The sequence below is a fragment of the Phaethon lepturus genome, unplaced genomic scaffold (genome assembly GCF_000687285.1).
Source record: "Phaethon lepturus isolate BGI_N335 unplaced genomic scaffold, ASM68728v1 scaffold36084, whole genome shotgun sequence".
Taxonomy (NCBI): domain Eukaryota; kingdom Metazoa; phylum Chordata; class Aves; order Phaethontiformes; family Phaethontidae; genus Phaethon; species Phaethon lepturus.
The window spans coordinates 1-12,032 of NW_010536116.1; the positions used below are offsets into that span (position 1 = coordinate 1).

General features: G+C 36.9%; 1 protein-coding gene across 1 annotated transcript; it reads right to left on the reverse strand.

Annotated features, from left to right (window-relative positions):
• Positions 1-2,540: 2,540 nt before the first annotated feature.
• CNGA1 (cyclic nucleotide gated channel alpha 1) lies at positions 2,541-7,152 on the reverse strand. The gene is made up of 7 exons (XM_010286076.1): positions 7,041-7,152; positions 6,674-6,740; positions 6,263-6,292; positions 6,060-6,161; positions 5,042-5,149; positions 4,785-4,891; positions 2,541-3,958 (listed from the first exon to the last, which is right to left on the reverse strand). The coding sequence occupies exons 1-7, from the start codon at positions 7,150-7,152 to the stop codon at positions 2,541-2,543; spliced, it is 1,944 nt and encodes a 647-aa protein (XP_010284378.1).
• Between the last annotated feature and the right edge of the window lie 4,880 nt (positions 7,153-12,032).

The following is a 12,032-nucleotide window of genomic DNA, read 5'->3' on the forward strand; positions in this document are numbered from 1 at the left end:
GGCGCCGGCGGGGGCCCTGTTCCACGCTTGATAATCAGAAAAAATGTTTGCTTAATGCCCAGGCTGGCATCTTATTATTACTTAATGCTTGAACTTCTTTTTTCTGCCGCTCTGGCCACAGAAGCAATGGCTTCAGCTCTTTTTCTGGCAGACGTTTCCGCAGGGTGTGGTTGTGGGGTGCGTTTGCCTCATGGCTCCCCTTCTTCAGGGTACGAGACGTGTAAAAAGTCTGTTTAGAAACTTCACCGAAGTAATATCTAGGGTTTACTGCACTGAAATACATACCGAGGAACCTGTGCGCCTCCTGAAAAAGTCCTGATAAATAAATGCAAGTTGAAATAATGCAAATTTGATTGACATTTTCTGATAGCACTTATGTTCTGGCTGGCTGTGCGAGGAGGAAACTCTGCATTTAGGGCTTTTTTCAGCAAACACATGTTTATAAAAGTTAAATAGTACAAGATTTCAAATAAGGAGCCTGAAAATAGTAAAACTACTGGGGTCAGTTCTGGCTTTCTGCTTTATGTTGAAGTGTTTTCAGTAAAATAATTCCTATTCTCAAGAAAGGCAGCTAGTGACTACAACTTGTGTCGCAGACTGAAGGATCAATAAAAGAAAACCACAAACAGTCAATCTCTGCCTTTATTAATTAAAACTCATATCACACATTTCTCTAATATAAAGTCTTAAACCCTTCAACAAAGGAGGAAAGTGCTTCCTAAGTGCCTAGTGAAATATGACACAGCCCTATAGGATGCTGCTGCCATAGATTGCACATTATATTCAAGACCTGAATTGGAAGAACGCCAGTTGCAAAGCCCAACATTCACGATAATGCTTGTTCCTGCGTGCACCGGTAGAGTCTTCAGTGAAACGATGGCATATTCTTTCCCCTCACCAGCACATTATGCCATTTGTCATTCAAGGCGCAGGATCAACAGTGAATGAGCAGATGTTTCATATCCATATTTATCCTTGTTGTTCCATATATATCCTATGCATTAATTACTTCATAACATTTAATCCTTGCAGAGAAACCAGGAGTTATGTATAGATCTCTGGCTTTCTGGGAAACTATCAACATTACAAAAAATAGAACAACCAGAAATGAATGCACTTTACAAAAGATCCTATTTATAATATCGGCATCTTATTAAGAAGAATGGAAGTATAGAGATGTTATCAAGTGATAGTAATATTTACAGCTGTATTTTTTAAGAGTGGCAGTCCAATTGCCCAGGATAATCAAATTTCCCTGAATGCAGAATTATCCATTCTTTCCTTATAGTCCCTTTCTTCACTCCCTGTCATCAAACTTTTCAACATTAAGTGGCTGTGATCAAAGTCTACTGAAAATACTCAGCTGAAAATACCCAGCTGAGACCACAACTAACAAAACCGTTTTTTGCCAATGGAAAAAGACATCAATTTGGAAAATAATCCAAGGAGATAATGCTTCTTAAAGCAATTGAAAATATATCTGATGTATGAAACAGTAGCTTTTACTATCTTAGTAGTAGTTATGAACAGAAGAAAGAAATACCCTATCAATGAAAAAAACCACCTATTTAGTCATTATATTCTTTCCCCAACAGCAGCTACAGAAGACGCTGTAGGGAGAGTTTGGCCTCTTTCTGTCGTGTCTGCCCCTTGCACTCTGCCAGCATGCACAACTGTTATATTAGAGATATAAAAATTTTTAAGCACAGATCTTAAAAACATGATAGTCCATGTTCAGCAGCCATATGATTACAAGTAGCAGAACAGTCTTCAATATTCTGTGTCTGTTTTTGTCGTGGAAAGAACAGCTAGATTTTGAACCATCCATATTTGTCATACTGATGCTTGCAAAAAGTTGTATTTTCTCCTCTCTCTATACAAGCCTTTGCATGGAATATCCTGAAGAAAGGACCATTTAAAACTGCCCACTTACATTTCAAGAAATCAGCCAAGGTGGACCCAATGAAGTAATAATATTTTCCAAATCTTACAGACTTCAGTACTTGCATCTGCATTGTAGATACACCTAATCCTTTATATAATATCCCATACTTAATTAATCTTATGTTAATCAATAGATATTAAAATGTGTTTGTTTATACACAAATTTAATGTCGTGGTTCATGCCTATATTGACTTCAACTAATATAATTGTTACCAAACCTTTCTTTCTTTCCATAAGTAGACACAAAGAAATTATTTTAAAATAGTCAACAAAACTTTCAATATTTTCCAGTATATTACTGTATATAGATTGAAAGCACTTGCTGTAGAGCGGTGTTACATAAAGAGTACATAATGCATTAGCAGATAATACCACCTGTTTGTGCAAGAGCAAAGTGTTATCTTCCATCTTCATTCTCGAATCTTCTTTTTCTTTCCAAAACCTGCCAAATACGTGCTGCTTGTGGGAAATTAATGACATTACTTCAACAAAAAATTTTTCATAATTAATAGTCAGGTCCTACAAAGATTAGAAATTAATGCATTCAGCCCCATGCAGGATTTGACCCTAAGTCTCATTGGCAACCTCCGGTGTTTTATTCCGCTTTTGACACTCCAGGTTTATCTGTGGATGGTTCTCCTTCTTCTAAGTCTGCGAATTCTTGCTCTATAATTGGCTTCAATACTTTCTCGATTTGTGTAAGTCTTTTTTTCAGTTTCTGTTGTGCAGCTTCGTACTCAGCCAACAACCTGGCAAACTTTGTTTGTAATCTGTCCATCACTCCTTCCATGTAGGTGACCTTCTCTTCCAGATCTTTAGGATCACTTCCTAAATTTGCAACTTCAATGTCCAGCAACCCATCTTTCATTAGGATTTGCTTGCCTTTTTCTTCCAGCATAGCCTTTGCATCTGGATACTCTGTTAAAGCCTCCATGAGATCATCTTTAGACAGACAAAACAAGTCCGAGTATCCAATACTTCTAATATTGGCTGTTCTTCGATTGCCAGCTTTGCTACCTTTGATATTAAGAATGCTGATTTCTCCAAAATAGCTGCCATCACTTAGGACCACAAATTGGGTAATTCCATCATCAGCAACTACTGCCAGCTTGCCTTCTTTGATAATGTACATCTCTCGTCCAATATCTCCTTTTCTGCAAATATAGTCTCCAGGACTGTATACTTGTGGCTGGAGTTTCAAAACCAGTTCAACCAACAGACCAGCTTCACAGTCTGCAAAAATCCGAACTTTTTTTAGTGTTTCCAGGTGAACATTGATGGCAATCTCTGCTCTTAGTTTATCTGGGAGATACTTCAAGACTTCCCTTTCATCCACAGCCTTTTTGTTTGTCCACAGGTAGTCAAACCACTTTATGACTCTTTTTTCCATGTCTTTACTCACATTCCGAAAGTGCATATACTGCTTGATAGCATCAATCCTTGCTTGAAACTCTGCCCTGGCAGCATTCATGTTGGAGATCATAGAGCCCACGTTACCAACAATGGTAGCGAAAATCAATACTCCAACCAAGAAGTCAACGACTACGAAGAAATACTCAGAATCTCTTACAGGAGGAGGTGTTTCACCTATAGTAGTCAGGGTCAGTGTTGACCAGTAGAGACTGTAGACATACTTTCTAGTCAGACGGGCAAATTCAGGATCGGAGGTGTTGGGGTAGACCCATGTGTCAGCACCAAATCCAATGGCTTTCGAGATCGAGTAGTACACGCAGGCGTTCCAGTGAATAATAATCACAATGTACATGACGAGGTTAGAGATCCTGAAGATATTTGGGTAGTTTGTCCTTGTTTCTGTTCTCTGGAAGAATTCAAACATCCGAGCTACTCTGAGTAGTCTGTTTATTCTTAATTCTGGGTAATTCAGTCCTAACTTAAAGTATAAGAGATCAGTTGGTATGATTGACAGAAAATCTAATTTGAATTGAAAAGATGTCTTATATTTCTCTTGAAGTTTTTGTTCTTCTTTCACCAGAAGACCTTGCTCCAGGTAACCTAAAATCAAATTGTAAATAATAAAAAATGTTACAACATCGACTGCATTGTGTTTAATATCAATCCAGATCTCCTTTGAAAAATATTTTGAGTGAAAGTTCCAGATGGTACATGACTTCTCTTACCTTTTAATAAGCAATTTCTCATTTCCAAATATTCATCTTAGTGCTATATGGTTCAGCTTGAGCTAACTATACAGCTTTGAAAAGTAAACATTTCTAGTTCTGATTCTTTCCCTCCACTTTTCCTCTATGGTGAACATCTGAAAAAAACCCAAAACCCCTCAAAAACTCCACAGGCTGTAGAAAAGGTGGTGAATGAGGGGAAGAATTTGAACACAGGAATATGAGTTCCATATTGAGTGTATCTGCCCAATAGCTCTGGATATAAGACAAGACCTTAAAAGAAACAGTTGCAGCTGAAGTTAGTTGGATGTCTTGCTCAATGGTCTTGAAAATCAAGCAAATACTTGAATCCCCTTAAATATAAAATCCAGAGTTAGGTGCTAATTTTTCAGAACCCCTGAACCTCACTTGGCCACATTGCATGTTTATTTTTTCTTGTTGAGTCAGCGACAGGCAGAACAGCTTCTATCAAGCTTACCTCATACCTAGCTTACCTCTGGCTTTATGTATTCTTTGAGTAATACATCAGCGTTTCTCCTATTTTTACATGTCACAGACTACAGTCTTTCAGAGATCTGCCTCAATGTCTTTTTTGATATTGCACCTCATTAAGGGTACACAGATAAGAGTAGTATTCTGAATATTTTAAACACCTAACACAAATACATGAAAAGCAATAATTAATCATTGAGTTCACTTACCTGTTCTTGTCCGTACAAACATGTCAGCAACATAGATGGCATCAGAAATGTAATCAATAATAAACCATACCACTAAGTAGTCATGCTGAAGCTCGTCAAAACAGGCTCTGAATAGGAAAAGACAAAAGTAAATTACCATGAAATGAAAATTAAATACTTGCATGAAATCAGTGATGAATAAAATAATTTTTTAAAATCTATTTAGGGATATGACAATTTGCCAGAAGTTTTATATAGTCATTAAAGGAGCACATCACCTAGCAATAATCATGGTCCAGTTGTACATGACAGGCATTGTGATGCAAAACAACCAGTTATAGTACATATTTCCTGCTGGGTCAATAATGAAAATATCTTTCTTCTTCCTAAGTGATAGGCAGGGGAAAAAAATGAGATTTAATGAGAGACTTAAAATACACATAACAGTTTTTGAGAAATGAAACATTCCAGAAATTGTTGTTTTAAAACAGATGGTCTTTATTAAAGTTAAGCTTCCTTGCTCGAATGCATGGAGAACATGAAGCTGCTTGTTAGGTGTGACTTGGGACGCAAACTTTAGAATCTAAATTTCGCAAGAAAAATCAGCTTGGCGGTCCCATTTCTATTTGTAGTGGCACATATAATTTGAACCTTTTTAAATTAAATTGTTTCCTACACAATTAACTGTCTTGTCTGATAAATGGTTTGATCATCTATCAAAAAATAAAATGATTATGCGACTACTAATGTTTAAATAAGTGAGACATATCATGCCTTTCTCACTGGGAAAAGTCTAGCTCTGAGAAAGATGAAACATTGGCATAGTTCGCAATAAGGAAACCAAAGAACATGAAATCGTACAACACAAGTTCCTACTGCACTATTTTAAGTTTCTCTTCCTTGGCCAGAAAATTAGGAATTTACCAAGCTAAAGGTAAAGCAAGAAGTTTTAGATCATAGAAGAACTTGCTTATAGGTGCCCTTATATGTGGAGGAGACTGCTTTACACTGGCACATGTTATGCTGCAGGGTGTTATCCAAAAAATGTTGGATAATCAGAATCCAAAGGTGATTTTTCTTGATTAATTTTTTCAGATCTGTTCCATGCATGCATATTTCTGTTGTCCACATATGAAGTTAAATCAGAACAACTCTAGGGATAACAGCAGCAGACTGTACACTCATTCACTAGAGTATAAGCATCTTGTTTACAGGATATCCATGAATGGATTCGGTTTTACATCCAAAACAATTTTATCAGACTAACACAGCGGTACCTAAATAAAAAATACTTACTCTTCTTTATTTTCTTTCTTCTTGGACTTATCTTTATTTTTGTTTTTCTCCTTTTTTTCTTTGTTCTTTTGTGTTTCCCCATCCTTTCTTTTTTCTGACTTGCTAAGAAATAGATTTACATTTTCAGTTGTTACAAAGTTAAAATATATTTGGAAAGAAATTAAATGTCTTAGAAGTAGTAGTATTGTTATTCTTTATCTTACCTCTTCTTTTCTTTTTTCTTTTTCTTCTCTCTGAGGAAAAGAAAAATATGATAGGCTCATGGGATGCACATAGCCATTCCTTCCACATTTATTTGTTAGAATCATCTAAATTCAGTAAGGATAACATTATACTTAGGTGTTTGGCCTTCAAAAACTGTTTTGCTTATTGTATTTGCACAGAACTACTTTTATTTTAACTTAATTGATATAATACCAATAACTTTGGTGTTGAGAATGATCATCATAATTGATGTGCGTGAAGTTCAAATGTACATGCAATCTCTTTTGGGATTACTCGAATTACATAACTATTTATAAAGAAATTATTAGATATATATCATTCTTTTTCATTGCTACTTAAGCAACCAGTATTGTAGAACTCTCATTCTGTGAAATGGCAAAGATACTTACTCATCTTTATTACTATTGTTGTTAATATTGTAGCATGCAAATGCACCAGGTAGGTACCATTGCCTAGGGAACAGCAAAACAACACAGTTATGTGATATCTGCTGAAATACAAAGAATGTTTAAATCGTCACAGACTGTTTCTCACCTTTTTAATCATGGGATAAGTTATCTAAGGAAATTGAAAGAGCACAGATTTTAATCTCCTAAATATTTACACTAAGCAGTATATCACAGTCTTAGAAACAATTTATAGAGGTGAAATCATAGAGGGTGAATAAAATTAGATGATGACAATGTCTGTGCTTAGCCAATCCCATGCAAATTACCAAAGAAAAAAAAACAAGCAGATGCAAAATGGCAAATTTGACATACCTATTTTCCCCTTTGTTCATCGGTCCGGGGTCCTCACTGGTGTCTTGCACTACCACACTGGGAACAATGGTGTGGGAGTGATGGGTCTCAATCACTCCTACCCTCATGGTCAAGTTTGTCTTTCCTTGGGTAATTGAGGAAGACTGATTTAAAAAAGAAGTAATTTCACAACTAGGAGAAGTAACAAGCAATTTTTTTTTTTCTCTACAGATGAATCCTTTATATCCTTGCTTCCCCCAAAACAAACAACAGTATTTCCAGTTTTCTCTCATGACATTCCCACCAGACAGGAAAGGGCACTGTGGGTGCTTCAGGGTGCTGAATGACCAGGCAACTGCTGCTAAAGAGAATGTTCAACACATCTTTTTCTTAGAGGAAGCATTAATTTAGGTCTTCCTCCTGATCCTAATCACATACTTCGAAAATAGTTAGGCAATTGTGTTTGAAACGTCTGCTACTGTTTCATTTGGTTTTGAACCAAAGGCTCGTGATTTATTGTATCAGGATGGATAAATAGATTCATGCACAGGTGACATCCTGAAAACCAGACTAGGAAGCATCCATCGGTTGGATGTCCAAAGAAATTTCAGTATGTCTGACATCTGAGAGTTACATACATTCTGTTGAGAGCAAAGAGTAGGTTCTGTACCTAGGAGCTTAAAGACTGATGGAGTAGTCTCCTTACTGATACAGCCAGTCAGACATAAATACCTAAATGGAAATGTTAGTGGCTGTTCATGTCTGGTTGTTTAATCTCAATATTTTTAAAAAATTGAAAATGCTGTAGTGTACATAACTTCTCTCCCATTTTGCCACTATTCTTATAATTTTAATTTATTTCAATTTGTCTCATCAACAATGAGACTGCCAACTCCTTGGGCATGAATTGTGACTACAAGTGTGATCGTCTCTTGACAGGGCCTTTTAGACAGGATTATAAAACAGATGCTATCCGCTGCAGTAACAATATCCCTGCACATGTGAAATCAGAGTATAGAGATGTCTGTAAGCCACAAACTGACAAATGAGTGGCAAATCATTATCACTGATAAATGAAGTCAAATGAAACAATCTTAAAGAAGGTACTTCCATTCTGCAGTCAAGCATACTGCAAAAGAGAAGCAGGATGATACAGCTGCCACATTACTGCCAAGACTTACTTGACTTCACTTGTCAGTCAATGAAACTAAAAATATTCCTGAAGTACTTTTATTCCATGTTTTCTATGTTTCCAGCAGTTATCAGACATGAATGACACATAGTTCAAAAAATAATACAGCAATATACAACATTCTACAAAGCAGAAAGATAAAGATTGAAGATTAAAGTGTGTTTTTCCACAAATAGTCTTAAATGTAGTCCAGCATTGCTGGTCAGTCTTTAAATGTTTAAGAGCAAGGATCAGGCCTAAGAAGTCACATAAACAGATTATGAGTTTCTAAGACATAGTAAACATTAGGTTAGATTCACCAGCAACCTAGAAGCTGTTTCAGAGTCTCCACTGATTTATTCCAAGGATAAATTGTGTTTGAAAGTGTGGAGATTGAAAGTACGCCAGATTGAATTAAGCAGCTTTATGTCTGCTTACAGGTGCTCTGAAAGCTCTGCTAATGCTGGCACAAAAAATTCCATCCTGATTTAACCTTTATCCTCCACAGAGCCACACCGGAGTCCACAGAGCTCACAAATAATGGTGCAAAATAAAGCTGCGTCCAACCAGCACCGATCACTCAGCATCAGACAAATGCAAATGCATTCATCCCAAGGGAAATCATTCCTCCGACAGAACGGGCTCTAAACCAGTCAGTCCACATTAGGACTCCAGCTCTTCTACATGGGAACTACTATTTCATGTTTATCTTCACTCTTCGAGTCCCTTTTAGTCTAAAGAGCAAAAAAAACCCGTCTTCGATGTTAGTGCTGCCCAGCCATGCTGATTTGCAGAAGTACTAGATGCTAAAGAGCACGAGAAGTGTGATAAAACAGGACATGTAGAAAAAGCCGCACCCATCCAGAGTACTTAGCCTAGAGTTTGGGAAAAAAATCTGTATCCTGTTCATGCCCCTGTTCTTCGGATAAAGAGGATTTTCTGTGCGTTTTTGCAAATAAACAGGCTCCTCTGGCTCCATTAGTATCTGTTGTGGGGTGCTTTGTGTTCTGCCGAAGGAGCGGTGGCAGCCCTGCGTCGGACATGCTGGGAAAGAGGAGCTGGGACTGAAGATTTCATCTTACCGAGGCGCTGGAAGCATTATGTGGGCATGAAGTATGCCTCAAAATCATCTGCGCATGGAAATTGGAAGCCTTTACTACCCTGTAGTCTCAAAATACTAAATCTCCATGTGAGGGTCGGGTGACTGCTGCACCAGGTTGTTGCCCTCGTCAGTCAGTCAGGATATGTATGTAACACAAGAATATCTTCCAATTCCATTAGTCTCAAAGCAAATTGTGGGGAGTTTTGAAATTCTTGAGTCTAAGACACAGAAATGCTAATGCCGCACGTGTCCAGCGCAAGTTGAGCAGACACAGTAATTGCTCCTGCCTCGGGGACTGTGGTTACAGCACTTGCGTGACAAAACCCCGACACTGGGAACGGCAGAAAATGTCCTGTTAAACTCTGGGGGTCCGGAACTCACCTCAATGCATTTTTAATTGTATTAGTAGTTTTTGAAACAATATTGCAGATTGTTTTTACTAAATTGTATCGCTGCCGTGTTTCTTCTTCTGCAGTCACACATCTTTTTCTTAAACTGTTACATTGTCACAAATTGTTTACACTGCTTTTATTTTAAAAATCCAGTGCTCATTTTCACATTATCATATTTAGGTAGTAAATTTGAAAGGTAATACAGATAAAGGTTTGCTTTAGAGTTATTTTAGATTTTTACCACATTGTTTTTACTGTATCACCACGAATAGTTTGCTTTTACTAGCTTTGATTTTTAAATGTGATGACTATGATGAACAGCTGAGTTTTCAAACATTATAATCTAAAAACTAATTATATTAATTACTATACATCAAAATCTTTAGGGCTGCAAGAAAATAAAGGCAGTATTATTGTTTTACAGGATTGTAGTGAATGGAAAATCAGCTTCCATCTTTTCTGCTCTCTTATTTTACCTATTTCTCACTTTCTTACTGGCCCACCATATTCACTTCTCTAGTCATTGTTTTCAGAGAGAAAATGCTTCAAGTAAGGCTATCCCAGAACAGAATTTGGCATCATATAAAGATCTACTTCTTTTCTTTACAAAAAACAGCAAAAAAACTTGATAAACATTAAAATTTGCAGTGTGTTACAGCAAAAAAAAAAAAAAAAAAAAAATCTGTCTTTTCTAACATACAAAGAGTCCCTAGGAGTTCTGCAAGAAGCCATTTCATCGGTGTGCATGCTTACCTTGGCAATGTAATCTGCTGCTTCTAACAGTGATTTCAGTCCTTTAAATCAGCCACGTTTTCTTACTACATAAGCAGAGCCACCATGGAAAGCTAAATATGATCAGCATTTCATACATAAATCCCTTATTGATTGATTTCTCAACCAGCCAGTCCCATGTGCAGTTCTCTGAATTATTCCCAAGTAAGGACATGGATATTAGAGGAGGATTTCCTTGACCTAGTGATGGATTTTGAGATTTAGAGAGAGCTGAAAGTGACAGTGGCAGTCACTATTATCCCTCACCTGAGGAGAAGCTTACTAGCCCTATCAACATGCACAAAAAGTGACAAATATTGGAGCATACTCTGTCTTTAAAAAAAAAATTATTGTAAATAACTAGATATTCAGTATTGCCTTTTGGCCCATTTTCTTAATATTGCAGATGCTTTTTTATTGTAGTAACTGGTCTTTACTAGAATAGATAAAACACCATAAATGGAAATTTCCTATTTATTTGAATGTGTATATCATATTGCTGAATAACAGGAAATACCATTTTAAACTACTGAAAGTTCTTAATTAATCTAACATAACCTTTACATTTCTATTTTGATGCTTAAAAAAGCCTACAAATTATGAATACATATTTAGTGGAAAATTCCATGATGAAGTTTTGAGACACTGAACTAATCTTCAAGTTTGGTATGGATTATGAATTTGCAAAATGGTTTGTAAAGTAGCTGTAGTCCTCCTCCATTAGAAACGTGCAAGGGTTCATCTGTAGTGGCCACACAATCAAGAAAGCTCCAAAAACATCCTAGTGTACTTTGAAAGAGAAGATGTTGAGGTATTTGCATACCTCAGCTTTCTTGTTTCACTGCTGGGTTCCACAAGAATGAGGAAAATTAAGTTCTCAGGACCTTGAGCGACTGATTTTTTAATCTGGCATGTTTTACATGGCCCATTTGGGGGGGGGGAGTGGAACAGGCATCGCTGAACATGAAATTCAGTGCAGAAAATGTTTTAAGCAGCAAAAAGAGTGAATGTTCAAATCTGAAATGGTATCTTTCTCACAACTGAATAGCTAAAAGTTGCTAAATAGCTAAAGTTACTGAATTACTTTTGAACTTTGCTTCGCAACAAGCAGAATCCAGGAAAGCAGTCCAGCCTCTGGCACCCCAGGATTAAGACACATTTGTTTCCTTAACCAGGACAGAAGGAAGCAATGCCACTGGCATTCATATGAACCAACTTACATCTTGCATCCCAGGTGACTGAATGGTCATTCATAAGTGGATTGACACATCATAGATTTAATCACAAACCCAAAATGGTGGTCAGTATCACAGGTCAGCCTCCTGACCAGAGAAACAAATTAGGCACATCGATTGCTACGACTTTCCAACCCTAAAGGCAGTCAGTCCATTATCTAGGAAAAAAAATACACATTTGAAATTTAAAGGATAAGAAATGTTTTAAATAAAACAGTAACGGGCAACAAGGAAATGCATAACATTATGCCCAGTGGAAGCCAAATACACAAATCTACAGTAAGGTGTCCAACATAACAAATGGATGAATCACAGAACCACTAAGGTTGGAAAGGAC